The sequence below is a fragment of the Melospiza georgiana genome, chromosome 1 (assembly GCF_028018845.1).
Source record: "Melospiza georgiana isolate bMelGeo1 chromosome 1, bMelGeo1.pri, whole genome shotgun sequence".
NCBI lineage: Eukaryota > Metazoa > Chordata > Aves > Passeriformes > Passerellidae > Melospiza > Melospiza georgiana.
Window position 1 is genome coordinate 30,162,486 of NC_080430.1, and position 27,868 is coordinate 30,190,353.

General features: G+C 40.7%; 2 protein-coding genes across 2 annotated transcripts; one reads left to right on the forward strand and one right to left on the reverse strand.

Annotated features, from left to right (window-relative positions):
* The first annotated feature begins 458 nt into the window (after positions 1 to 458).
* TSPAN13 (tetraspanin 13) lies at positions 459 to 16,815 on the forward strand. Its single transcript, XM_058036339.1, has 6 exons — positions 459 to 567; positions 11,963 to 12,130; positions 13,175 to 13,255; positions 14,087 to 14,200; positions 14,525 to 14,635; positions 15,810 to 16,815. Exons 1-6 carry the CDS (start codon positions 505 to 507, stop codon positions 15,882 to 15,884), a joined length of 612 nt encoding a protein of 203 aa, XP_057892322.1. The 5' UTR covers positions 459 to 504; the 3' UTR covers positions 15,885 to 16,815.
* A 4,168-nt stretch (positions 16,816 to 20,983) lies between these two features.
* On the reverse strand, positions 20,984 to 26,214 carry AGR2 (anterior gradient 2, protein disulphide isomerase family member). The gene is made up of 8 exons (XM_058038388.1): positions 26,165 to 26,214; positions 24,370 to 24,507; positions 24,018 to 24,081; positions 23,893 to 23,945; positions 22,855 to 22,928; positions 22,413 to 22,476; positions 21,906 to 21,989; positions 20,984 to 21,311 (listed from the first exon to the last, which is right to left on the reverse strand). The coding sequence occupies exons 2-8, from the start codon at positions 24,497 to 24,499 to the stop codon at positions 21,262 to 21,264; spliced, it is 519 nt and encodes a 172-aa protein (XP_057894371.1). The 5' UTR covers positions 24,500 to 24,507; positions 26,165 to 26,214; the 3' UTR covers positions 20,984 to 21,261.
* Between the last annotated feature and the right edge of the window lie 1,654 nt (positions 26,215 to 27,868).

Consider the following 27,868-nt stretch of genomic DNA (forward strand, 5'->3'; position numbering starts at 1 on the left):
CGTGAGGGGAACAGGACGGAGCTGCGGCGGCTCCGGCGGGCGGGGGCCAGGCCCGAGCCCCTGCCGTCACAGCAGCGGGAAACGGGAACGGGGACCGGGGCTGCTGTCGTCAGAGCAACCGGGACCGGGGCTGGTGTCGTCACAACAAGGGGGAACAGGGATAGGGGAGCGGGACGCGTGTAGTCACATCACGGGCTACGAGAGCAGGGGACCGGGGCTGGTATCCTCACAGCAGCGGGGACAGGGGACCGGGGCTGGTGTCGTCACGGGAACGGGGCCCAGGGACGGAGCAACGGGCCCCGCCCGTGCGGCGCGAGCCGCCGGATAGCGGGTGACGGCGCCGACGTCACAGGCCTCATTTGCATACATTTACCTTTGCGCCCCGCGGCGGCCAATCAGCGGGCGCCGCTCACCTGCTGCGGCCGCACCCGCGCGCGGCCGGGGGCGGGGCCGCGGCCTCCTGGCGGAGCGGCGGCCGCGCGGGGCGGCGGTGGCGGCGGAGCGATGGCGTGCGGGGGCTTCGCCTGCTCCAAGAACTGCCTGTGCGCCCTCAACCTGCTCTACACGGTGCGTGCCCGCCGCGCTGCGCTCGGGGCCCGCCCGCCGCCGCGGGCTCTGCCTCGTCCCGCTGCTCCCGCCGCCAGCTCGGCTGGGCTGGGATAGGGAGGGGAGGTGGCGCGGCGGGGCTCGCTGCGCTTCTGCCGGCGGGATGTGGCCGCAGGGGCCGGGGGGGTCCGCGCTGCGGCCGCTGGGCGGTCGCGGCTTCCGGCTCGGGAGGATGGGGAGGGTGGGAGGGATGAGGAGGTGACAGCAGCGGTTAGGCCGGGCTTTGTCGCCGCGCGGACGTGGCTGCTCGGGATCAAAATCCAGCGAGGCCCGGGAGCGCTGCCTGCCCGGGGCGGCGGCGGCGGCTGGCTCGTCTCCTGCGGGGAGCGGCCCCGGGGCCCGGCCCGCCGGTGCTGCCCTTTTTGTCCGGCTGCAAAGGGCGCTGCACCAATCCAGGCGTGAAGCAGGGAGGGTTTGTTCTATTGTTGCTCAGCCAAGCATCAGCGCTCAAAGGAGTGCAGTCGGGTCAGTGATGAGGCCCCGGCACCCCGGTGTTCCTGGGATAAACCAGGGAGTCACCAAGTCGGGCTGCCTGCGGTGCGGGGAAGATACGTGAGGAGGGGGAGAAGTGGGATGTTAAAGTGAAATAAATGACTTTGCTGGGGAGGTGCAGGCAGGTGCCCGGTTCTGTTCCAGAGTGTTGGAGGGCCTGTTTTAAACAGAGAAGAAAAAATCTCCAATTGTGGTGTAGCTACAGGAATTTTTTTCCCTCGATATCTATTTTTAAAGGGCTCAGAACTAACACGAAACGGGAGTAAGGGTAATGGCTTCCTCTCACAGAACATCTGGAGAGGTAGACTGTCCTCTAATGTTTCAAGTTTAACAACTGTGCTTGGGAGTGACTTTGAGCAGACTGAAATTGGGGTCACCCAGTGCTTTTGGACAGTGTATCTGTGCTCTTCCAAAAGCAATGCCTGATCTGGGCTGAGAACAAGACTAGAGAACAAGCAGGTCACCACTGTTCATCAGAACAAACAGTACCTGCCAGTAACTGGACCTGATGAAGCGCAAATGAATGTGCTGCATCCAGAGCTGGTTGATGTTCTTGGGTGTGCAAGGTGACCCAACTCCCCTTTCCTCAGAAAAGAGCAGAAGAGAAACCTTTATATAGGAAGAGGCTGCATAATTACTTGGCCTCCATCCTTGGAGGAGCTTTAGGAGTGAAATACGTCCCCGAAAAAGTCTGGAGCACGCTAAGGCAGCCCAGCCTACCCACTGGAAAGGTTAGCTTGGATCCCTGTGGTGCCTCCTGTTGTTGGGCTACACTTAGAACAGAGGGGAGCAGATAGATGTTTGATATCTGTAGTTGAAGGTAAGTTTAATGGATGTAGAGTGTCACAATTGAGCTAAGTTAGAATCATAAAATGGCTGAGGTTGAAAGGGTCCCCAGAAGATCATTGTGGTCAACTTTTCATGAGATTTTCGTGTGCCAGAAGGTGGTTTATGGGTGCATTATCCCATCCCAATTTTGCTTTTCAGCTAATGCAACACTTCTTTTGTTATTACTGCTATTATTCCTTGTGTGACAGAGGAGTGAGAGAAATCTGGATCATTCTCAGAGGGATGCACAAGTAATACTGTAATGTCATGAGGACGGCAGGTGTTTTTTCCTGATGACTGCATCATTAATTCTACAGTCATATAGCCATATATTAACCAGCTGTAATGAGTCTGATAGGTCTTTTGGGCATATCTGGCCATAGCAAGGGTGGGTTGAACTTTTGGACTTCTGTAGTTCTGTCTGTGGTACCTGTACAGTGTATTTACCACTTTAATCTCTGTGATGAATGCTTGAGTGGACTTTACTTTGTGGGTGTCACTTTGTCTTCTGTCACTTGACTTATACAAAACATCTGTTTTTGCTGAAGGGAAGGAATGACTTCTTTAAATCATAGTTACAAGAATGTCCAATTGCTATTGCTAGTATTGTTTATTAATAAAACAAGTTACAAGACTTGATGCTTTTCAATTCCTAGTTGGGGAAATAACACTTAATGTGCTCACTTGGCCTGGTAGAGTTGTAAAGTGTGTGGGCTTCTCTGTTCCTTGGTTAGACAGAAACCTAAAATAAAGGGTTGAAGCAGCAACCCTTTGAATGATGGACTTATTTTTTCCCAGCTGGAAAAAAATAGAGAAGACAGCTAGAGCAATAACATAATGATTGTCTCTTTGAAGTAGTATTGATTCACTAATAAATGGTGAGAAGGGAGTAGTGGTGGTAAGAAGGGATAGGTGACACTTCTTGGATGTTTTTGTAGCCAGCATTGATGTGTCTGTATGTCATGAATTAACCTTGAAAACTGTATATTGGAGGTTTCAATTTACATTCTGCCTTGCATTAAAACACTCTAGGTAAAATATTATATTGGAGTTTAACTTATTTTTAATTTTTTTAGTACTTTTTTTTTTTTTTTGGTAGTAGTAGTACGCCAAGAAAAATATATGTCCTGGCAGTAATAAATCAATTACTGGTTTAAGGCAAGAGACCAGAATTCCACCAACCAAACTGCTCACTTGATCTCCTTTCAGATGTTACTTTGCCAATGACTTTTGGTTCTTTTCCTGACTAAGTTAGGGTCCTTAGGCCCTGATTCTATTTTTCAGTCTATTTTAGATGAGTAATTCTGGCATCTATGCTTAGTCTTGCTGACCTCAGTATGGTTCCTTATGGGTAGAGGACGTGTAGGAAAAAATAATTGAGACTCTTTATTGTATCTGAGTACATGATGATGTATATTGTCAGAATAAAGACCTACATGGAAGAACTGAATACAAGAACCTTTAAAATACTAATTTTGCGTATCTGGCCTATTTAGTTTTTATTCAGTCAGTCATATTTACATTTCCCATCAAATGGCAGGTCTATACAAACTTTAAAGTGCCTGTTCACAGAATTAATCCTAATTCAGGGATATGTTTGTAGCTTAAAACTTAAGCTTCCAAGGAAGTCTTCAATGTTTGTGTTGAAGTGCAAACAGTGAATATCTTTGTTCGTATCTTATTTTTGGAGAGGAAAGGGAAGTTCCTAACTAGTGGTGAAAGGCTGAAGTGGTAGGTGAGCCACAAGATCAAATATTCAAATAAAAAAGCAGTACTTAGAGTTCATTTGGGTGTTGTGTGCTGGTTTTGTCACCCAAGCAGCTACTTAGTTATTGCTGCAGCAGGAAACATGAAATGTTTGTTGGCAGTATGCAAGCATCTCACATTTTGATGAGCAGGCTTTATGTTTTCTTACACTTAGCCATTTGATTTCAATTAAACCATACAGTACCTTTTCCATTAGAAGTGTGTATTTTTAGTAGCACAAAGCTTATTCAATAAAAGCATCCACATTTACTTGTAACACTAGAAAGTACCATATCAAAATAATTCACTTTTTGTATTATGTCATTCTCTGAACCTCTTTTTTAATTGCCTGTTAAGTGGTTTTTGCATCCATTTTCAAAGCATTGTGTTTTGAAGAGTTTTTGGGCTTGTTTGTTTTGTTTTTCCTATCACTGTCTCTTGTTCTCTGGGTGCTTTAATTATTGAAGTTGCATTTGGGCTTTCTGCCCTCTTTATCAAACTTGGTTTCCCTGTATTATGGAAATAGCAAAGATAAATATAGACATTCTCAGATTTGGACAGTGTGTGTTTGGTATCATAGAATGATTTGGGTTGGAAGGGACCTTCAAAATCTTGATAGTCCAACCCATCTGCCATGGACAGGGACACCTACCACTAGACCAGGTTGTTCAAAGCCTCATCCAACATGGCCTTGAAGATTTTAAGAGGGTTTTTAATTACTAAGGTATTTTATAATAATGTTTGTCTTGCTTTCAGAGTTCCCGATGCAGAGAAATCGGGATCATCTTCCATGCAAATCTGTCTGCTTCATCTTTTTGCTGCATAGGGAAACTTAGTGTCCAAGGCAGGGTGAACATCTGGATTTTCCTCAGGAAAGGGAATGTGTCTTTGTGTTCTCTGATATTTCCTGACTGGTGTAGTGGCTACACAGAGCCAGCTACAAGCAGACAGGAGTTAGAGAAGCACAGTTCTTGCCTCAGATGGCAATTTCTTTCACATTTATTAGTGAACCTGCAGTCTCTGAGTGCAGCTCCATTTTGATTTTCCTAAGTTTGTTTTCAGCTGTAAGATAAATAAGATAAAATACCCACTGCTTGCCCTGTCTGATGGGCTCTGGTCAGCATTTAGGTGTGCAGCATCCAGAGTTTGCCCCAGCAGCAGCCTGTTCTGTGCTGGTCTCCCTCACTGTCACGCCTGGATGCTCAGCAAATGGGACAGGTTGCCTTGGAGGCATTTCTGTTGTTCTCAAGAGCATTTTGAAGATGGCAGTATAAGCTGGGCTGTCTAGTCTTGACATGTAAGTAAAAGTGGTGCAGAAGTTGCCAGGTATTGGTCAAGGAAGCTAATGTTGGTCATGTCAGTCTTGTGGCCTCTTTGTTTTCACTGGCATTTTGGAAAGGTTTCTATGCTCACGCTTGAGAACACGCAAGAACACAGCAATAGTACAGATATTTAAAGATGTTTTTCCAGGGCTTGGAAAGGCCCTGGGCTATGCTGTGTGTCAGTTTATAGCCAAAGTGACAGAGGTCTGTGGTGGTGGGTCAGAATCTAGGCGTGTGCTTGGTCCATAGACAGCCAGGAGAGAGTTTTGGTTTTCCATTGTCCTTTGCAGTGTGTGCAGTGGCATGAGGAGCTAAGAAGGCAGCCTGTCCTTAGGGAAAGAGGAGAATGACAGGGCACAGAGGAGGAGGGTATATGGAACACGGTGTGTTTTGGTACTGCTGGCCTTTTCAGCCATCCTGGTGGTGCAGGAGGGCTCTTTAAAACCAGCACAATTATTGTGAACCCCTTTGAGTGTCCTGCAGAAGCCTTGTAGCTTATATCATTAGCTGTGGGGTTTTGTACTCCTGGTTTTGTGTTGAAGGAGATATGATGGTGGGCTCACCAGGCTTTATGAAAACATTTTGTAACCTCTTAAACAATGAACAAACACACAGGTAAAAGTAAACATTTTAGAACATAATTGTTCCTGCTGCACAGCAGAAAGCTTCCATTTCCAAAGACCGGAGGGTATTAAGCAGGGGTTAAATCTAACTGACATTTTAGTGTGTAAATAGTTTTGTTACATGACCAATAAAGTGAATAACTCTTTACAAGGCCTGAAACTTAAAGAACAGGCTTTTGTGATAGGAGCCAGGAATGCTGCCTTTCACATAAATTGCTTGTTCCACACTATGTGTCTCAAGGCTGTTCAGTAATCAGACTGCTGATCACTCTTCATTTAAGTAAGTCTCATAAAGTTGGAGGATTTTGCTATCTGTTAGAAGTCCTTTGGAGATACCCAGAGCTTTCCTTTGCTCTCGGAAAAGCTGAAGTAGTACTGTAAGGAAATAAAGTTGCTTACAGGTGGAGTAGCTTACAGCTATGAGAGAAACCAATTTATCTTCATTTTAACTTGCTAAAGGTTATGGTTACACCACTATGCACTGCCTGTTGTTTTAACATGGTGTTTTTAAATTAAGTGCCAGGAATCAGAATTGTCTTCTAGATTCTCTGTGGCTGTGCAGAAATGGTTACCCAAGTAGAAGGGGAGAGTAGTAAAAGCCTCTAGCTTAAGTATATATGTCATTTGACATTTAAATTTTAAAGCACCCTTTAAAGTAGTAGAATATGAACTTGTATGTGGGGAGAGAGGTTAGGGAGGATGTATTTCATCATTTGTGTAATCTCTCTGGTTTTAGTTCCTGTTCCATATTCACTTTGACAGCTATTCTGTAAATATTTCCCTTGCTGATATGAGAATAAATGATATATAATCTCTTTACCTAGGAAGGGTGAGTCAGTAGTTTGTAAAATTTAAATTCTGAAATGTGGTTTTTACCATCTCCTGTTAGCACTGAGGTGGTAAGGAAGCAGGGGGAATACCAGCTTCTGCATATGACTTCCTTCCTAGCCAGCAGTCCAAGCTAGTTGAAATACCAAAAAGTTGCCAGTTAGTCAAGACAGCAGATTTGCTGATGGCTTGCTGTTGTAGGAAGGAGGAAGTGGTTTTAGCATTTGAATTGTTTCTCATGGCATTGTATAGAGAAATAGTTTGTCAGTATCTTTGTTTCTTTTTTGTAACACAGACTATAAAATTCCACATAAGTACAGGAGGGGCATTTGTGGAAAGAAATATGTTTTTTCCAGTACAGGAAGGAGGGAAATGAGCAGCTGTGTGCACGGGAGAACTTGGATTTAAAGAAGAGAGCAAATTCGGAGATTTGTTAGGGAAACTGTTATATTTGGAACAGCTCTGAAGTTGAAATGTGTGTATGTATGTGTATTAAATAAAGGGAAGTTGCCTAAACTGGGGTCTGATCTCTTCCACTGATCTTGAACTTCAATCCTCCCTAAAGTTTTCCCTATGCAGATACTGACATTGGAATAATGTTTTGTCTACTGACAATATGCTTGAATTTTTTTTCCATTTGTTTTACACCAAAGTAGAAATACTCTAATCTCATAGGGAAAACCACTGATCTTCACCTAGAATTTGTGCTACCTAAAGGTTTGTTCTGGTAAAGCATTTACTTAAATTTCAGAATTACTAGTTTAGATATTGAATTGTGCTAAGCCTATATTTGTGCGTGTGCCTTTAAGTAAGGTAGCTAGGGTTTGAACTGGTAGAGAAGATAGTCCTTGGTCAGTGCTAAATCCACCTCTTATCTATCTGTTAAAACTTTGGCTTTTTGGTTTGGAGAGAGTGGCATGGTCAAAGTGCTGGCTGTGGTGTGTGACAGTGTTGGTTGGAAGGCATTTTTGGGGCTCACCAGTCCATGATCCTGATCAGGATTATGAGTAGCAGTAGCTTGCTGTCTGTGGCTTAGTCTGTGGAGTCTCAGAGACCCCTGAGATCATCCCCAGACCACCTTGCAGGTGTGTTTTCTCATGTCCACTGAACCTCCCAAGCTGTTACTTACGATACCCACAAGAGTTTGCTTCCACGTTTATGTGATGTGCCTTCAGCTTTAGTTAGTATGTGATTAGCCCAGGCAGCCTCTGTCATACTAAAGAAAGCCAGCTCCATCCCCTCTTCTCACACCTCTCATTAGCAAGGCTCCATGCTATTTTACTGACTCCTGCCAGGTTATCAAATTCCTTTTCTGCCTGGGGGACTTGAAATAGAACACAGTATTTGAGCTTCAGTCTCACCAGCATTGTGTTTCCTTTGATTGCACTCTTCTTGGTTTCCCTGTTTGCAGTGAGAGCTGACTCCTGGCTTGTGTTCAACCTAACAAACAATCTGATCTCTAGATCTGTCTCATTAAGGCTGTTGTTCAACTGGTCTGATCCCAGGCAACACTGGAGCACCCAGGAGCACAATTTTTTGCTTTGCAAGGTTCCTGAGGTTGGCTTATTCCTCACGTTTTTCAGGGTATATCTGAGTTAAATCTCTTTTTGGAGAGTCAACCACTCCTCCTTGTTTAGTATCATCCCCATGTTCTCTGAAAATTAATTTTGTGTTATATTCAGGTTGTTGATGAAGATACTGTGTGATATTGGCTCCAGCCTTTGTGGTGGTGCTTACCTGCTGCTAGCAGCATGCTGGGCCATCAATTGCTGCTCTTCAAGTTCAGCACTCTGGCCTGTGACTGTTCAGTCCTAACAAGTCATTTCTCCAGCCTTCCTGTAGGCAATTGGATTAGCCCTAATCACTAAAAACTGGTCTGTGATTTCAGATATTTCTGGTAAATACATCAAGCAGATAGTGTTACTAACCAAAGCTTGCTTTGTCTAAGTAAATTCATATAGGTAAAATGACGTTTCACAGATAATTTAGTCTTCCAAGGATGGTACTGTTTACTTTTGGAGGCTTCTGCTGCTGTGAAATGTGATCTCAGTTAAATAAAATGTGACATTCAGAAGCTCCAGAGAGTCCTTCCTCCTTCATTGAACAGAAATACTTGGCCTTTTTGTATGTAGGTAAAGCTTGTTGGTTTAGAATGTATGTGTTACTCATTTGAAGTGGTTAGGGTCACTGATTTTGTTTCAAGTACATCATACTATAAAGCGATAGCAGCTTCAATTTTAGATATGTTGCATTTAAATCCTTTCATCTCAAAACACTGGAATAAGCACTGTTGAGTGGTTATTTCTAGTGGCTAAACAGTATGTAGCACTGTGAGTGTTGTATTGTTTTACAGACTTTAAAAATCTCTTTTCAAAGCAGCTATTTTTCCTTTTTGTAGTAGTATGCTTTTACTGTAGTTGTTTACATTATGGCACTATAAAACTACATAGAGAAAGTTATTCCTCTCATTTAGATGGTCTGTGCCAAACCTGAATATAAAGGAACAACCACAATATCTTTCGGTAAACATGTGGAGGAGACAGAAACTTAATATTAAATCAATTTCTGGACTGTTTAGTAAATCTGTAGTCTCCATTTCAGTTTTGAAACAGTCAATTTTCCACAATTTCAAGTGGCAAGAAAGGAGTGGCCAGTAATGATTTTGATCCACATCAGATTTTGATGTGGATCAAAATCATTGATCTGCCTGACTGGATACAGCATTTTCTTATAGCTTGTCAGCCAGAGCCCAGTAGCATGGATCTGTGATCACACTGAATTTCCAGGTGTTTTAAGGAATTGGACAATTCCTAACTTTGTCAAGGAAAATAGAGCCTTGGTATTATGGAGGTAACAGTTAAAAATGAGATTGATAGCTCTAAAACTTGAGCTCAATAATGGGTTTAAAATCCAGAGAGACTTCTTTTCCTCACTTTATCGAAAACCAGACCTTTTCTAGATTCAAAATGTGGCTGTTTCTACCAGAAAAGCTTTTTGTGCCAGGGTGTCAGGACAGTTCTGGTGTCATGCAGATAATTTTATGCATGCATCATCAGAGTAATGTAAGATGAGATCAGTAATGGCATCAAGAAGCAACTGGTACCCTGCACTTCACAGACTGTGTTTATCCAGGAGATCTTAGAGGCACAGATTTTGTCTCTTGTTTTGATTTCAGTATTTTAAGAATGAACTAATTTCATCTAATGCTTTTGGACCTGTTATGAACTGAGCAAAGAGCTGAGCAAACATGTATTTTGGTATCCGGGAGGCAGATTGGTGGAAGATTTGCCCTCAGACAGAAAAGTATCAGTGAAAACTATTAGGAACAAAGTTTCATCTGCTCTTCTTTGTGAAATGAGCTTTGTCATTGCTTGTGAGATTTGTTTTTTAAAGACCTATGTAGTGGAAGTGTGAGTTCAGTATTTAGGAGCTGATGCAGAGCATGGGATGTCAGACAGCACTTTTTGATTGGAAATTGGGCTGTGGGGTTTCTTTAGTTACCTGCCTCTGGTACTTACATGGAAGAATCAATCTTTCCAGTGGAATGAGACAGTGAAAAAAGTAAGTGGGCATAGATCAGAAAAGGTACATCTTGCAATAAACTGTTTGATTAGCCAGGCTAATTTTTAATGTACTGGTATCAGGAAATTTATAGCCTTGTGCAGCATGGATTCAGAAAATTTGTATGTGTAAGAGCCAAGGTGTTTTATTTTAGTTTTTTCTTCAGTCCTCTCTGTAATTTTGATTCATGACACCTTGGCTTGTTATTTTGGTTTTAAATAAATGTGGTAATTTAGGCTTTTTGTTTAAGAGAAACAAAGACAAATGTGAAATCATGCTAAACTCTGCTGGTACTGAACAATTCCTTTGAATTTTATATTGTTTTTTTTTATCTTTATGTGTTAAGAGAGAAGTGTAGGTATGACAAATACCCTGCTTTTGTTCTTGCAGGCTCTTGAATTTTTTGTATGGATTACTGGCTTTTGGTAAAAAGTTTTTTGAGATCTATTCCTGTGTGAACACAAAAAAAATTCCACCTGCTGTGTTTAGATCTTGATGAGCATCTCTAGTTGTTTTAGTAGCTTTCTTGATGTTATCTTAGATTTCCATGTTTCAAAAGCTGCATTACTTAGGTAGTTCTCTAAAATGTACTGAAATGGAAAAAAATATACAGATGTATTTGGCATTAATACCAACAAGAATTCCCAGATGTAGGGTAAGTATACTAAAGTGATAAGTTGGAAATTATCAAATTACCTTTTTTTTTTTTTTTAAATTCTTCCTGCCATTGGGTAAGCAGTAAAATGTGCTTCATGAGAATGTGCCCTGTTTGAATGGAAATGGTGAGCAAGTGTAAGTGCTTGCTCTATACCTGTTGTTAAGCGAAGCCAAGTAGTTGAACTAGACTAAGTGCCTACTCTTTTATATTGTTGGTTTGGATTATTTTAAAATAGCTATAAAGCTGAGTATTTTTTGGTGAGATCAGAGTTTTGGAAAGGTAACACTTGCATGTGGAATTGGTGTCATTTAACAGAGAATGTAATGAGCAATGTTACACATAGGTCTGTTTCAAGCCAGAGAGTCTTGGGCATCTTGTGCCTTGCACATCTGGATTGGCTTTGTCAGCTGCTTCCCTCCTGCTGGACTTCATTACAGATTTCTCTGCAGCTTTTCATGTTGGAATTTCTTTTTTCTTGGGGTTGTGTTTTTTGGTGTGGAAACAGGAAAGGCTGGAGCTTCCTGCCCATATAAACAATAAATCTCTGTGAAGTAACTGGGACAGATTCCTGCCTGCCTTCCCTGAATACCATGTTTAAAAGGAAGGAAACAGCATAAGTGTTTTGGGTATTAAAATAGGATTCACTTATTGGTAGAGCTATTTTCTTGAAAAAATATGCCGAGGAGACAGGATACCTTTATTGTTTTAGTACTGTATAAAGTCCTTGCAATTCAGATCTGAAATGTGTTTTTTGTGACCATGTTAACTATTGCATTACATTATCAAGTATGTAGAAACTTCTTTAATGAATTAATACAGCTGATTAGAGTAAGTTTTGGCAAAGTGCCCTTTTTTACACATTCAGAGCTCTATAGCTGTATATTCTGTTTTCTTTAAATATACTGCCACAGCTTCACAAAAGATCTGAAATTTTGGTTCTTACTCCACTCTGAATTAAAGCTGATAATTTTTAGCTTATTTGTCAGTTATGTTGTGATCTACAGTTTAGTGCCTCTAGTCAGTCACTGATAGTACAACATGGTTTCATTTACAGGTGATTTGAGTTGTAACAGTTCCACATTGACAGTGTGGAAGAATATGTATGCCTTAAAACATCTGGAACTGAAATTACTTATACAATTACATGGAGGATTGGTTTGTTTGGGGTTGTGTTTCCTCTCTTCCCACTAGCAAGAAAAATTGTACCTTTTTAAAAACAACTTAAATGCAAAAAATTACCTGTGTGTGGGAGCCTGTTTTAATATGCAGTCTAACTTTGTGTTTTCTCTTCCCTCCAGCTGGTGAGCCTGCTGCTGATTGGAATTGCAGCATGGGGAATTGGCTTTGGCCTCATCTCTAGTTTCAGAGTTGTTGGAGTGGTAATCGCAGTAGGAGTCTTCCTCTTCTTTATTGCCTTAGTTGGATTGATCGGTGCAGTGAAACATCATCAAGTATTGCTATTCTTTGTATCCTTCTGATGCGCTGCAGTGTTTGATGGCAGCGTGGTTGGAGCTGTGTAAACAGAGTTCTGTGTCAGCTGAGACTGCTGGGGGAGGGCTTCAGAAACAGAACAGAAATTCGCGATCTTGCTTTGGTCAAGCGCAGTCTAAATTAGACTTCCTTCCCATTTAACTTTATTTCAGTTTCCCTTTTTCCCTTCCATTGTTTGTGCTCTGAAGATAGAAGTATTCAAATCTCTTTTTATAAATAAGGCTCTTTAAATTCTTTGAGAGCTTTTTATGGTATCTCACTTTGTCACAGGTGCCTCTTACTGTGTACTACATGGGGCTAAAGTAGGTGAACTATTAATGTTTAACTTTTGTGGTCTGTGAATAAGAACTGACCTCCACTTTACAAACAGCTCAATTGTGTGAAGTATTTGCCTCTGAACACAACAGCCACATTTTGAAAGTACTCCCCGATTTTCAAAACATGATCTTTTGTATCAAAGTTTATTCTTTTTGTTCTATGCCATCTTCAGATGCAGTAGTCCAAAAGTGTGTGAGGCTGTGTTCCAAGAGCAACTCTTATCTTTTTTTATTTTTAATCTACACTAAAGTTTTTTTTGGTAATTAATTACAGGACTTTGTCATTAAAAAAAAGGCAACCTGAATATGCAATACCCCCCAAAATATCTTCTCTACTGCTTTATTTAAGTGAAGTATGATGAAATTACATGAGTCCCTAAAGCTGGAGCAGATGGCTGGAGATCTTGCTCTCAAGCTCCTTTTATTGACCTCTCTGCTCATGTTTTCTTGCTAGGCAAGAAATACCTTACAAGGAAATACCACCAATGTATAGTAGTAGCCAAAAGAGATAATACATGATGGTTGGGTTTTGGGAACATTGTTTAGGTCATCTTTTCCACATGGAGTCAGAATTTGCTTCCACAGTTCTTTTGTTTTAGAGGACTTACTGTTACCTGGTGAAATAAGGAATACCATTAGGTGCATATGTTATAAAAGCAAAATTAATTTGCGAGTGTATCCTTAACTATTGATTGTTTCCAGTACATGATTATTCTTCTGCTAGTCTTTATTGTCCAGTTTTCTGTCTCCTGTGCCTGTTTGGCACTAAATGAGGAACAGCAGGTAAGAAAAGTTTCCTGCCTTCTCAGTTAATCCATAGCATAACACTATAAATATATATGTACACAGGCACATGTATTTGTATGTAGTGCTCCATAAAATGAGGAGAGCATATTTTAAAAAAAATCAGCATTGTCCTATTTATTAAAGAGTCGACCTAGGTCAATATTTGGCTCTGGTAGATAGAAAAGAATACATTTGGGTCCTAAAATTACTTTTTTTTTTAAATTTAATTTGTTTTTAAGCTTCCTTTCTAGGTTTATTGTCACAGGTGTAGCAGCATGATATCTTGATTATATCTTGTGCTCAGCAATTTCAGATAAACTGATGAAATCTTATCTGAAATATACAGTAATCAGGGTTGAATTGTTAGTGTGTAACTGGAAAAGTCAAAACTACATTAGGCAGCTACATGTGAAAGTAAAAGAGTCTTCCATGTGGTATGGAGACCAGTTCTTGGTGCATAAGAGGTGGGTAAGGGCACAGTGACTAAACAATAGGTTTCTGCATGTGAGGGTGCTTTTTGTGTATAGCCTGGGCAGTCCCAGCTAGATTAGTCATATTTCCCTTTACTAGTGATCTTGTTGGGTTTAGCAAAAACAAAGGAAGGAAAGGAATTATACCCATGAATGTGCTGGTGTTAGGTGATGTTCTTTCTTTAGCTACACAGCCTCTTTGGACACTCCAGTTGTTTTTAATATATTTATATTCTCCTGTTAACCATCAAGATCTGAAGGCTTTAGTTAGGACATTATCAACTAGATTTTGTATATGGGCTTGCAATGTAACACAGTTAAAAAATGAATGTAATATGTATTTGCTTATGGCTTCTAGAGTGAACTTCTAGAGGTGGGATGGAGTAACACCAACAGCGCAAGAACAGATATCGAGAGAAATCTGAATTGTTGTGGATTCAGAGTTTTTTATCCCAATGAAACCTGCGCTGCTGTAAGTTCTTCAAGTGGGGAAAACCATAACTTATTCACACTGTGTTTGTTCAAAAATGTTTCCATAGTTACAGCAAGCAGCATTTTAACAGGTGTGTAACATAGTTGTTACAGTGACACTAAGCTCTTAACTTACTGGAAAGACAGTTTCAGGGCACCCTGTGAAGTTTGTACTGTCATTTATTTATACACTTGAGCTCTTGAAGTCTTTTAAAACTGCTGTAATTTTGTCCATGGGTAGCAGTCTCTTCTAGAACAAACTAGATGCTTTCAAACAACAAAGTGTCATCAGCAAATGGAAAGCAATTCTCTGTATCTGTTACAGGATTGTCTTAGAAATCTCCACTGTAGACCATGTGCACCAATAATGGAAGAATATGCTGGAATGGTGCTGAGATTTGTTGGTGGAATAGGACTCTTCTTCAGCTTCACAGAGGTGAGTGAGTGGTTGGAAAATTGAGTGCTTTTCCCCCACTTTTAATGCTTTGCTTTGTGAAACACATTTTTAGGGGGTTTATTACAGGGAACCTCAGTGCAGTCTCAGGAATTAGATAATTAATTAGGCCCAATTTTTCAAAGCTAGGCCTTGATGACAGACCTGTGTCTGTCAGAAGGAAGGCTTTTCTTGCAGCTTTGTTATTTAGACAACTAACCTCAGCATTAAAATGTGGTGCTGTAAAGTTCAAGCTTTTCAGAAACTTAGCTGTTCAAGTCTACCATTCTCCATCAGTATTAAAAGAGTGCTGTTGCTTTACCTTGTTCCCTTTTTTTCCCATCTGTTCCCCACTCTAGCACACATTAGGTCTTTGAGGATTTTTTTTTGGTGCCACCTGTAGAGCAAAGATAGAGTTGCACAAGAGTGAACTGTATTTTAAACAGTAGGTTAAAATTAAGAAGGTCTTTTGGCTCTTTGCTGTAGTACCATGATGATGCATAATTTGCTTTATTGATTGGAGCATAAAAATCCTCAGAGTAGGCCTTTTCTAATCCCAGAGAAGAGCATGTGAAAATGCTCTTCCTGCTGCTTAGTGCACTTTTGAGAAGGTTTGTGAATAAGACAACAAGAAGAGAGATACAGCAACTTAAACAGTATCACACTGATCTCAGCCATCTCAGCTAAAAATGTGAAGGTGCTGGGGGGAATGACAGGATTTGAAAATGCACAAGAATAGCTGTATAGTTAGGTGGTAATGGTAAAATGAAACAGTTCAGAGGGTTTTTTTATCATTATATTAAAAGCAGCTTTATGAGTATTTATGATTTGGGAAGGGGGAAGAATAATTTAACATTTGTTATAAAAACAATGGGAAATTTTTTATTGCATTGTGAATATGAATTTGGCTTTTGTTGTTCATAGTTTTGTGGGGTTTGTTTTGTTTTTCTCTCTGTTGCTAGGGTATGATTTTTCCTAGAGAGAGAGGATGCATTCTTTTTTCTAATTAAGAAAGATGGAGTGTGGTTGTACAATTTTAGCAACAGTAAAATATCCTAAACTTGTATCCTACACTGAAAATTCTTTGCCATGATTTTATGTTTAAAATAAATTTTGTAAAACTAGAAGATGAGACAGAAACTCTCTGCTTAATAATATCTTTGTTTTTTATTTTCAGATTCTGGGAGTTTGGCTGACTTACAGATACAGGAACCAAAAGGATCCCCGTGCAAACCCTAGTGCATTTATTTGATGAGTTTATAAAGGACTAAATCTTCTCTCTGCACCATCTACTTAAAAATACTGATTCTCCACAGTTTGGTATTTCTCCATAATAGGTATTCTACATGTACTCAAAATAAAACACAAGTCCTGTAAGAAATGTGTAGTTTTCATATTTAATTTCTACTATTTTTCTTCTAAGAATCTCTATCTTAAAGTAGATGGGTGCATTCAGTAGCTGGGCAGAGTTGAACTGCTGATTAAGACTTTGTTAATTGTTATGGTAAACTCTGTACAATGAGTTTTATAGCACTACTGTGTTATCTGCTGTAAAAAAAACCCTAGAGGTATTTTCTGCTGTATTCATTGATTACAGAAATTCACGTGAATTCTCATTAAAATGATAAAAATTTACGGTGGATGGTTGGGTATGATTTACTTAGGTTTTAGGATGTACTCTAGTAAACTTTTTTGTCTCCCACATTCCTGTTAAGGTAAAAATTATAGCTAGAGATGTTATTTTCTATAGTGCACAAAAGTGTATGTTAATGACTACTGTAGTCTTCACCCCTCCCCTTTCCTGATTGTTTTGGTTTTCTGGTAGCTTTAAAATTTTGTTGAGAATAAAAACAATGTTAATGAATATTGTCATTATGAGAACAATGACTGAAGAAAAGCAGGAGAATGTAATCTGCAGCTGATTAACTTGAAACTTTTTTCCCTTGACAATGAATGAGGTTTGGTATTTGCACAATCAATGTCTGTCATCTCTGATATAAGAAACTTGATGTCTGGAAAGTTGTTGTACAGCTATTTTTTTTAGACGGTGTTAAGTCATTGTTGTAATAACTCAGCAGTGTTCTATAGTTCTGTGTCATCCAGATAACAGTCTTGATTTCATGAGAGATTGAATGACATGTAAAAAAAAAAACAAGAAAGAAAAATGGCAACAAAACCAAAAATGCTTTCTAGTAGTTTCTTTTCTGAAAACAAAGAATTCAAGTTAGAATGGTATGTTACTCATGTAGAAAGTGTTGTCTGAGCTGAAGGGAAGCGTGGTCCCTCTTGCTGCCTGTGAAAGATGTGGTGCATCAGCTGAAACAGCAGACATCTAAACACCCTAGGTGCATAATGTCCCATTTGTTTCTAACCACACTGAATTGCAGATCTGCACTGCACCTTTTCTTCATTCATTCCTCACTCAGTTGCTGCTGCTGTCAGGGGAGGCAGTTGCTGTAGCCTGAAAGACAAATGTACAGGAGGGAAAGGGGAAGAGTATTAAGGCCCTCTGCCAAAGAATACAGCACCTGAGCAAGGTGGAGAGGAAATCTGGAGGCAGACAGAAGTAGATTCTCATACAGTCAGTCGCCCTTTACTGGAGAAATCCCTGCTTACTCCTGCAGAGGAGGCAAAAAGTTGAAACACATGCCCATCAAAGCACTTTCAAACTTTCATGAGCTGAGTGCTTCTGAAAGAGGAATTATCTTGAGGTTTTGAAGGGGGAGAGCAGAAACTGAAAGCAGAGGGATGTCAAGAACTTGCTATAGAACTGCTCCACTTCAGATGTGGCTGAATTTTCAGCATCTGTGGTCAGCACCTTCTCCTGGAGCTGCTCTGGGAGCGCTGAAGTCTAATGAAATGTACACAGTGCTTTTCTACTCCAGGTTGCTGTGCTGTTGCCCTCAGTTTCTCTCCAGCCATTCCCAAAACGTGCCAAGAGGACAGTGATGATCTCATGGCTGCCTTTAGGAGCAGTTAATTTTCCTGGTCTACACAGGCTCTGTGTTTTGTGCATTACAGTAATAAATCCAAGGAGTTGTCATATGGAGAGGGTTAATGAAGCTTAAAATAATACCACCTTGCTGCTTCAATGTTGACTTTTTTCCTAATTGTTTTTGTAGTGCTTAGTTTTGGGTGGATCTGGTTTCATAAATATGGTAGATTATACTGGAGTGTAAATGTGCACCAATGCAAAAATACTGAAAATATTACCACTTCCAAAACTCTCATGTTCTCATAATGTGAATTTGTTTTAGTAGTCAGAAGATAGATCAGTAGATATATGGAATGATTAAAAGTTTTTCTGTTGTATTAAAAATACATTGTCTCTTTGGCATTTTGGTAGAACAAACCCATCCAGCCACACAAACCTTGAAATTCCCAATCAGAGGTGCGATTTTGCTTTCCAAACCTGATTCTGAAAGGGGAGAGTAAAACACAATGAGTCTGACTTTGTTTTTGGAAGGTGAAGAGTGTTGCCTCTCAGAGGAAGTCTGACTCGTTTGAGTATCCAAGAAATGCCGTACTATTCTGACATGCCAAACTAGAGCACTTAAAAAAGTTATTTATACCTATTCTTCGTGGGTTTTGTCATGGAACTTCATTGCTTTCTCTTCTTGAAAAACGTTTCCACCACTCAAAGATTTTTTTGTTGCTGCTTTTTAGAGATGCATTTTAATTTTCATCTGACTGCTTGAGATTTGGACTTCATTTTAACCAGATTTTCTAGAAGCTATTTACAGCAGCACTGTCAAAGTAATGGAGTGATTTAACTTGGAGCATTCTTACTGCTTTCATTAGATGTCTTTTGGCTTTAGTTTACTGAAATGCTTTCTTCAAGTTGGTTATTCTGGAAAAATGTAGGAAGATATCTTCTTTCAAAATGCACACGGATTTTTATCATATAAAAACAATTGGCTATAAAGAAATCTAATTCTTCACCATTTGTGAGAAAGTGAATCCAGGTAATGATTAACATCCTGATACTACTGCACACCTTTCACATGAAAGTAACTATTACAAAAGGGAAGGTTGTGTAACTTGAAGTGATACCTGTAAAAATATACGTTAAATTATAGCTGACAAGTGAATAGGAATGAGTTAGTGTTCTTAACTTGCATTATTATTTTAGACCTAATTAATTAGAAGATTGTCTGCATGCTAGTGGAATTCTTAAAACCCACATCCTGTGTATTTTGGGACATCTAACAATCATATGTATTTTAGCAATGATTCCAAAGAAATTGAAAGAGGCTTTTTTAGGTATTTAGAGGAAAGGATTAAAAGAGCAGGATTATGTTGGCCATTTATTTATTAAGATTCTTGCAGATTTGGTTGTGGTGAAAAGTAGATGAAAAAAGCATAGCCTTGAGTGTAATAAAGAATTTCAGTTTCAAAAACATTCATTGATACTTGCAGGCTGGACTAATTTGTGTTTGCATCTAGGCATGTACATTAGTAGACCCTTGTAGGGTCTCTGTATGCCTCATATCCATTTACTGAATGTTATGCATAGTATCAGCACCTCTGCTTAAAAAAATGATGCTGCTTCCATAGTGTTATAAAAACAGTTTTGTAAAACATGATGGCACAGGCAGCCCTTGTTTTATGTCACATAGCTCTAGCAAGAGTACTTTGGGTTAAGTAGGTGAAGATGATTCTGATAACCAGCTGCTCTGGCCTCCCTCGGTGTTGTTCCTCTGCTATGTGATATGACCACATTTTTTCTGACTGATAAGTGATTCTAGAGACTATTTCTGCCCCCCACTGCATCTCTTTTTTCTCTGTCTTCTGGATGCTGCAATAGAAAGTAGCATCTTACTGAAGTGCTGAAGGAATGCTGAATTCCATGTCTGGGACCCTTTCCAGGTGCCTCCTTGAGGTTTTCTGGTAGGCCGGGTTCGCACAGCTTGCCAAAGACCTATTAGCAAGTACCTCCCTTCTGATTTTGCTGAGAGATTCCCTCGAGCTGGAAGCCTTGCTTCTCTCACCTGTCCTGCCCTCCCAAGTGTTTTCCTCTTGTAGTTGTGGCAGTAATGGTAATAGAAGTGGTAAGAATGGTGTTATTGCCAAAGAGTTGAGAAAATAATGAAGGCATGGTCCTGGCCAAAGTGTTTCTCACTGATCCTGCTCCTGAGTTCAGAGATAGCAGATATTTGGGGCTGGAAAGTCTTTTTGTGTAAGTCTTTATGAAATGTATACTCTCATGGTGTTCATCTGCAGCGTTCATTTTAGTTCTGACTGCTCTTGTCCCTTTTGGGCTTATAATAAGCGATCATGAAACCAGTCAATAGTCAGTGTGGCATCCCTTTCTTAATCATCTCAAGACTTTACTGAAATCTGATGTAAGCAGGAACATTTTAAGGGAAGCAGTCATATCTTAAATCACTTCAGAATACAGCCAGTTCAAAAGAAAAACAAGCTCTGTATGCAAACAATGCCATTCTCTAGTCTCAAGTACTTTCCTGTGAAACATTTTTACTTCTTGCTATCATAGTTGTAAAGAGAGGGCTGATATTGAAAGTTCCACATAGGCTGGTGCTACTAGAAAATAATTTGAGACAAAGTAGGCTGAGTAATAGAGAGCTTAGCTAGCTTCTGGAACTGGAGATAAAAAGCTGCTTTCCTCTGCTGGGTTTGGCTGAGTAAAGTTGATTCTCTTCACAGCAGCTTGTGTTGTGAATTTGGATTTGCAGCTTTGGATTTGCAGCCACAACAGTGCTGATAACACAGGTTGTTTTCTGTGGTTGCTGATACAGAGTCGAGGTCTTTGCTGCTCCCTCACACTGCCCTGCCAAGCAAGTAGACCTGGGCTGCAGGAGAAGTGGGGCAGAGCTGAGACAGCTGATTCCAGCTGAATAAGGAGATGCACCACGCTCACCATACAAACTGGGGGAAGAAGCAGGAAGGGGGGCACATTTGGAGTGAGGGTGTTTGTCTTCCCAAGTCACCATTACATTTGGTGGGGCTCTGCTCTCCTGGAGGTGGCTGAATGCCTGCCTGCCTGTGTGAAGCAGTGAATTAATCCTGTGTTTTGCTCTGCTTGTGCACACAGCTTCTGTTTTACCTATTAAACTGTCTTTATCTGAAGCCATGAGTTTTCTCACTTTTAATCTTCTGATTCTCCTTGGAGAATCATCCCACTGCAGTGGAGTGAGAGGGCAAGTGGCTGTGTGGGGCTGGGCTGCTGGCTGGGATTGATCCACAGCAGCCTTTTTCTTCCAAAATTCCTTGAATGTGAAATGCAAGCTGTGGTCTAAAGCAAAATGGTGATTTTACTATTTCTAATAATGATAGATGAAGATAAGAGGAAAAAAATGATAAGAGGAAAAAAATGAAAACACAGCAATGTTTTGTATGTAAACACTTGAAATGAATTTATTTTTAAAAAAATCATTTTTACATTTGAATCATACAGTATTCTTCTGTACGCCTTAAAATAAAAGCCTTCAGCTTTTAAAAACGCTTCCCAGTACAAAAGTACTAATGTAAAACTGTAGTGTTTATGTATAGAAACCATCACTACACATCACTAAATATCACTCTAAATAGTCTCTTCACCAGTATCAAGGTGTGGAGAAGACATGGAAGATAAGACTTCATAATATTTAAGGGCTTTCTTCTTCCCCTTACAGTTCAGTCTTCAGGAGCTTCAGCGCTTTCTGCATATTTGAATACACTAGAAATAAAATATTCATGCATGTTATTTTTGCTGCAACTTCCTCTGCCAGCAACCAAAAATGCTGCAGAGAAAATGTCATTATTATTAAAGATTTTAATCACATGCCTATTGCTGTAGGGATTCAGATGCACTTAACTCTTCCAGGCAATTTGTGAACATCATGGGTTTAATTTTTACTGGTGAGAACATTCATTAATGCCAACACACGGGCAGAGGCTGGAGCTGTGCAGCAGTGAGGGATGGCTGTAGCAAACATCTTTCCCTGCTCCCAGAAGGGTGCCTGACCTGGCCTGTTGGGACTGGTGTGTGGGTTCTCACCGTTGCTCGCAGTGAGCACTGCTGAATTATGCAAGTTCCTACTGACGTATCCTTGCTTTTAAAACAGATGGATGCGTAAAGCTCCAGGGCTCTGCCATCATTTTCTTCACCTCACTGAGTTTAAGTCTAGCATCCTGTTTAATTTTAATCCTGGTTAAATGTCTTTCAGCAAGTACTGACTGCAAGAATCTGTAATGCCTGGTGTTATTCCTTGACACATGAAAAATGCCACTTTCAGAATATTTCCAGAATGTGTCAGAACACTCTACTTACACAGCGAAATGTCAGAGGGCTCATATGCATAGAGACGGTTTGAGTATCTTCCTGTAATATCTGCTCTCACAGTCAGGGAAGGATCTGGGGGAAAAAGGGTGAGAGAATTTGTAGAGGTTAACCTTCAAGCAGAAGGAAATAAAAGGAAATAAAGCTTTCTGCACCCCTGCTTGCTTCCTGAATGTTTCTGTGAGACATGTCTGCTTCTGCTGACTAAGAGATTGTTCTAAAAAGGGTCACTGACATTTCAGTTTTAAGTGTTGTGTTTGCAGGTTTATTAGGAACAGGATGAGCTACCCATTCTAGTGAATGTGGCATCAGCCATTGAGGGAGGAATGCTGGACTTGTGAAGATGGGTGATATTGAGTCAATATTTGATCCACAAAACCAAATTCAACCTTTGTATTTGTCATGAAATACATTCCTGTTAATCAGCCTGAGGATTTGAGATGCATGGTGCAGCAGGGGCTCTGTTCTGAGGTCAGTTTTGGTGCTTGAGGTACTCACCTATGAACAAAACCCGAGGGACGTACTGGCCATCAGGGGCAAGGTTCTTGTCTGTGGTTTCATACTTAAAGAAAACAGAGAAGGTTCCTAGTCAAGGAGGGCACGTTACATGAATATTTTTTTCCTTCACCACACTTTGTACTATGAAATACAGCTCAAATAATACATTTTGCAGTCTAAGATTCACTGTCTGGGAGGCAGTTTTTTAACAGCTGGGATTGCAAAGTGGTAAGAGTTTATGTTATTATTAAACTTCACATTCCCCCACATTCTGAGTTTATGGTAGCTACAAATGAAAAAGACTTACTTATGAAATCTGTTATGGCTACAGCAGTGGCCATTTTCCTAGCCAACCCTAGCTATTAAACTCAAGTTAGAGAAGCCATGATTAAAATCAGAACTTTGTAGCTTTCACTTAATTAAGTGTAATTGGGAAACTTACCACAAGGTTGAGGAGAATGAATTTTTCAGCCAGTTTCTGTATGTCTTTGTGTTCAGCAAAGACCTTCTTGAGGGCTAAAGTAGAAAACAATGGGAAAGAAAATGAAAAAGATGACCTTGAAATATATTGTCCTCAAAAAAGAAATTCAAACAAACTGATGAAACAAATGAGAATTTCCACTTTACAACTGCAGCAAACAGACATTTTCAGTTCATTCCATTGGAACATGATCCATTAATTCTTATTCTGCCTTAAAGAATAATTACAATAGTGCAAAATGTCCCATCTTCCTTTGGAGAGTACAGCTGGCTCTCAAATTCTCGGCTTAGGTTTGAATTTGAGCATTTGACTCTTCAAACCTCCTGTTGTACTACTGTGATTTCTGGCTACAGATCTTAAGGTACTTGATAATATAGCATGTAGGGCTTCAGAGTCAAATCTTTGGAAGGATGCAAATCCTTGTACAAAGACCCTTGTGCAGTTACTGGAGCTATGGATGGTTGCAAAGATCTTGCCATGTGGATTGATTTGCAGGAATGGAAGGCCCTCAGATAAATTCAAAGACACTGGGAAAAGAGCAGTCCCAGGTACCAGGAACCCTGGAAGAGCTCAGTTTCAGCCTGGATTGATTTAGTACCCAGCTGGATTCAGTCTCAATCACTGATGATATGGTTGGAATATGGTCTTTCTGACAAATTGTTATTTCTTGCTACTGGTCTTGCTATTGATTTTGGCTGATTGTGCTGTGAACCAAATTCAGATTTGTCAGGGGTCAAACCCTACTGACCTGTGCTCATTTCCATATCCATTTGGTATCATGCAATACTGAATTACCATTTTTATTTTATTTCTACACATTGGAAAACACCTTTGGGGTACAGTAACTTCAAAAACTCTTTCCATGCTTATGCAAGATAGTACTTCACTATGGTTTAAGCAGAATGGAGGCTGATTATTTTTTGTCAAGCAGAGTTTTTTCAGAAAATTAAAACAACTTTTTTCTTTTTTTTCTCCCCCTCCTGAGTGCGAAAAGATTACCTTGGCTGTGTGGGCAGTCTTCCAAGTGGTGGATGATCATCAGGGGTTTCTGGCTGGAAAAGAAGAGCCCTCGTTAGGAGCGGGGAGGCACGGGGGGCTCGGGGTGGGCGCGGCAGGGTGAGTACCTGTGCTTGGAGCGGAAAAGCGCCTCCTCGTAGGTCTGTGTCCAGATGAGCTGGTCTCCCCAGCCTGCAGGAGGGACAGACACACAGACACACCCTCAGACAGCGCCTCACGAGGGGCTGGGGACCCCGGGTGCGGGTGCTGCACCTCCTGATGTGAAGCCCTCGGAACAAACCCCTGCCAGAGGGCTTCACATCAGGAGTGAAGGAGGAGAGGGAGCTAGGAAATACTAGAAAAGGTTTTGCAGAACGAGTTGCAAGAAAATTTTTTAGAACAGCACAGTAGACGAAATGTTCACAAGATTGCACTTGTTTAAAAATTTGGTGGAGGTTTTTGTTCAGTTGTGTTTTTTACCTCTGGAGAGTGTCTGGGGCAGTTTTGGCTTAGTGGTAGTGTCCTTTGAATCCTTCTTGCCCACATCCTTTGCCAGAGCACAGGAGATGACGATGAGCAGCAAGAGCACAGACACGTAACTCCTCTCCATGGCTGCCCCTGGAACAGGAGAGAGAAGCTCTGGTCACCCTGGTGCCGCAGGTGGGGACAGGCAGGGTGGCTACAGCTGCTGAAGACTCAGGTCACAAATATGAACAAACGGGGTGAGGCTGGGCTGGAAGGAGCAGCTCCAGGCAGGAGCCTCAGGGCATGGGGTGAGGTTTGCTCAGCAAATGCCCAGAAGGGTTGGGCCATGGCCCTTTTAGGATGTGCGTTGTGTCTGTGCTAATTTCTCTCTCTTCTTGTTACATATATTGAATATGCTCAGTAAAATAACAGAGTTACAGCAATTCCAAAAGTTCTAATAAGTTCACAGCTCTACCTGGATCTCCCAGTGCTAGAGTAACCCAGCTGAAAGTTAATTTCAGCTGCTGAAAAGTTAATTTGTCTCAGCTCTTCCCCCATTTTGCTGTGAGAGTCACTCAAATGAGAAGTCGGAATGTTTAAGCTAGGCTTTACAATGAACATTAGCATAGACATAGGTTAATGGTGTTTTTGATGCTTCCAATCCTGTTTTTTCCTCCTTAAAAATATCACCTAATCCTTAAACCCAGCAGAACGTATAACAAAAGGAGTTGGGAGGAGTTGATGTGCTGCCCAGTGAAAGCTGAAATGGAGCTTGGGGGTGGAAGCAGCACAAAGCAGAGAGCTTTTCCTGAGCCAGGCTGAGACCTGGAGATGAGACAGGTCTAAAGGAAAGCTCCTCATTTCAGCCTTTCAGCTGAAGGGGAAAATCATTTCAGTAACATGACCCTCTGTTTTCTCATTACATTTCCTCCTAGAAACTAGAACCAATATAATGGGCTCAAAAAGAAAGTTTAAGATTTTCTAAAAGAAGTAGAGAACATTGAAAAGATTCATTAACAAAAAAAAAAAAACAAAAAGAAAAAGAAAAAAGGAAAACCAAGCCTACATACCAACCCCACCCCAACAGGCTGATTGTTTGTAAAGTTCAGACAATGAAAACTAACAGAAGTGTTTTTCCAGGTAGGAACTGCAGGAGGAGACATTAGTTGCATTTCCATGAGCGATACAGTGCTCTTTGCTACTGGGATATCCAATAGAGCTCAAACATCCAAAGAGTCCCTTTTTCATGGGTATGAAATACAACTTTTGCAGCAGACTGCATTTCTGCCCCAAGAAAAGCCTCCTTGGCAGAGAGGAAAATTGCATGAAGTTCAGTTAAACTCTGGATTGTCAGGGTTGCCTCAAGAATTGTCAGGGTTGCCTCAAGAATTGTTTTGGCTAGAGAATTGTATGGCGGAAGCAATGCTCCTTTAAAAAGAAAAATAATAAAATAAAAAAGTAAGGGACAACCAGGAAACTGAAGATCAGGCACACTAGGCTGTTGTGGAGGCAGCATGCAGAAAGCAAAGACAGAGGAACATCAAACTTGCTCCTAAAAACTTTGCCTCTGGAAGACTATGTGCACTTTTTAAAAGCTTTCCAAAAGAACCCCTCTTCTCCTGTTTTTTTTTTTTTTTTTTTTAAACCTGCCCAGTCTTTCCCTAGAGATTTCCCTTCCCAACAAGCTGTTCTGGACTGTGCCTGCTTTGCTGCAGCCTTTCCTTTAGGCTGCTCAGGTTCCCCATCCCAGCTGGCTGGGGCTCACAGCTCCCCTGGGTGCTGCTGAGGCAGGGACAGAGCAGTGCCTTACCTTGTTTGCTCTGCCAGGCTCCTGCCAGGATGTGAAGGTGTTCCTGGTTCCAGTGTGAATGCTGCTGTTCCTACTGCCTATTTATGCACCTTCACACCCCAACTCCACCCACAAGCTTTGAATTTGAATACTACTTTCAATGAGCTAAACTTTCTAGTTTTTCCCCACCAAAATGTTCAGAGTTAATTTTGTGATGAAATAACATTACTGTCTGCTGTCAGATACTGTGTCTAAAGCTCAGAGACATTTCTGTAGACTTTTGGGGTATTTCTTGAAAGGTGATTTTAAAAAATTGGCAAAGATCCAAGTACAGGTAAGCTTAAGTCAAGACTCCTGATTTGCCTGAAGAGTGATTTGTCTTTTTTTGATTGGTTGGAAAGTCTGTATGGGTTCCTGTTCTTTTAGTCCTTAGAAAAAGTTAAATTGATGACTCAGAACTGTGAATGTTAATTAGATAAATAACTGTGCACATTATACAGATATGTGTGCACACATGCACATGTAATAGCAGATAGAATTGTAATCAAACCTCAAAAAAATAATTTTAAAGGTGTCCACAAAATGTATTTGGTAGCTATACTAAAAGACTGTGTTCATGAGCAGACATCCAAGCCCACATTTAATTGAAATTCTAAAATTAATTAGTTGTGTAGATATTTATTTTTTTAACTACAACATGAGCCCTAATCATCTTAGGTTTCAGATGTACCTATAACACAGTGCAATGCTCAGGAAAATGAGATGTGGATGCTCATTCCCACTGCTGCACTGACTGCACACAGTCCTTCCACAGAGGTCAGTGCAAGACTGTCCTCAGCAATAAATGCTGAAACTATGGTATGTTCTCCTTGCTGCATGCCTCATGTATTTCAGTGAGATTAAAATCATGTCTTCATGGGCAGTGAATGCTTAACATTTCTTAGCTGGGTAGATGAAATCCATCAGATATGGATTTTCCTGTTTGAAATTCACAGTGCTGCCTGATGGCTGCTAAAAGCAACCAATTGTTACAAATATACTTGAGAGAATTAAGAGCTTTGGATCTTAGTGTGGGTGAGGATTTTTTTTTTTTTATGAATAGTAATTAGGAAAACAAAGTGCAGAAGCAAGATGGTGAACTCAAGCAAAACAATGTATTGAGTTCTACCATGCTTTGCTTAGCTGCTTGATGAATTAGGAGGCTGAAACCAAAGCTCGCAGGCATATCAGTCATTTTAAATAACTGCCCTTTTCTGTGTTTCATGAAATCAGTATGTTTTCCTGAGAGAATTTGCATATGAATTTCTTCTTCTCCTCCAGGACTTGTCCCTGAAGATTTACAGATGTAATTTGTTTGCTCCTGTATTGTCTATCTAAGCTACATCCACTCAGTCTTTTTTCCAAAACCTACACCAAAAGAAGACTCCAAGGTCCTTATTTGGACCACTCACTTTGGACAACTTAGGTTAAATTCTAAATCCAATTTAGTCCAGATGTAGAAGTTAACCTTGGGTACCTGTTTCGGTCTCAGCTTAGACAATTCAGAATTGTAATTTAACACACTCTTGCTGACTGTCTGCTCAGGTCATGTGTGCATTTGGTAGTTTTAAAGCCCATAAAAGAAGTTGTAATTGCTCTCTGGTGCTGTGAAGAGATAATAGGCAGGTGAGTTCTCTCTCACACACCTTACAAATAAAATTGTGTTTTGTCTAAAAATGCATCCCC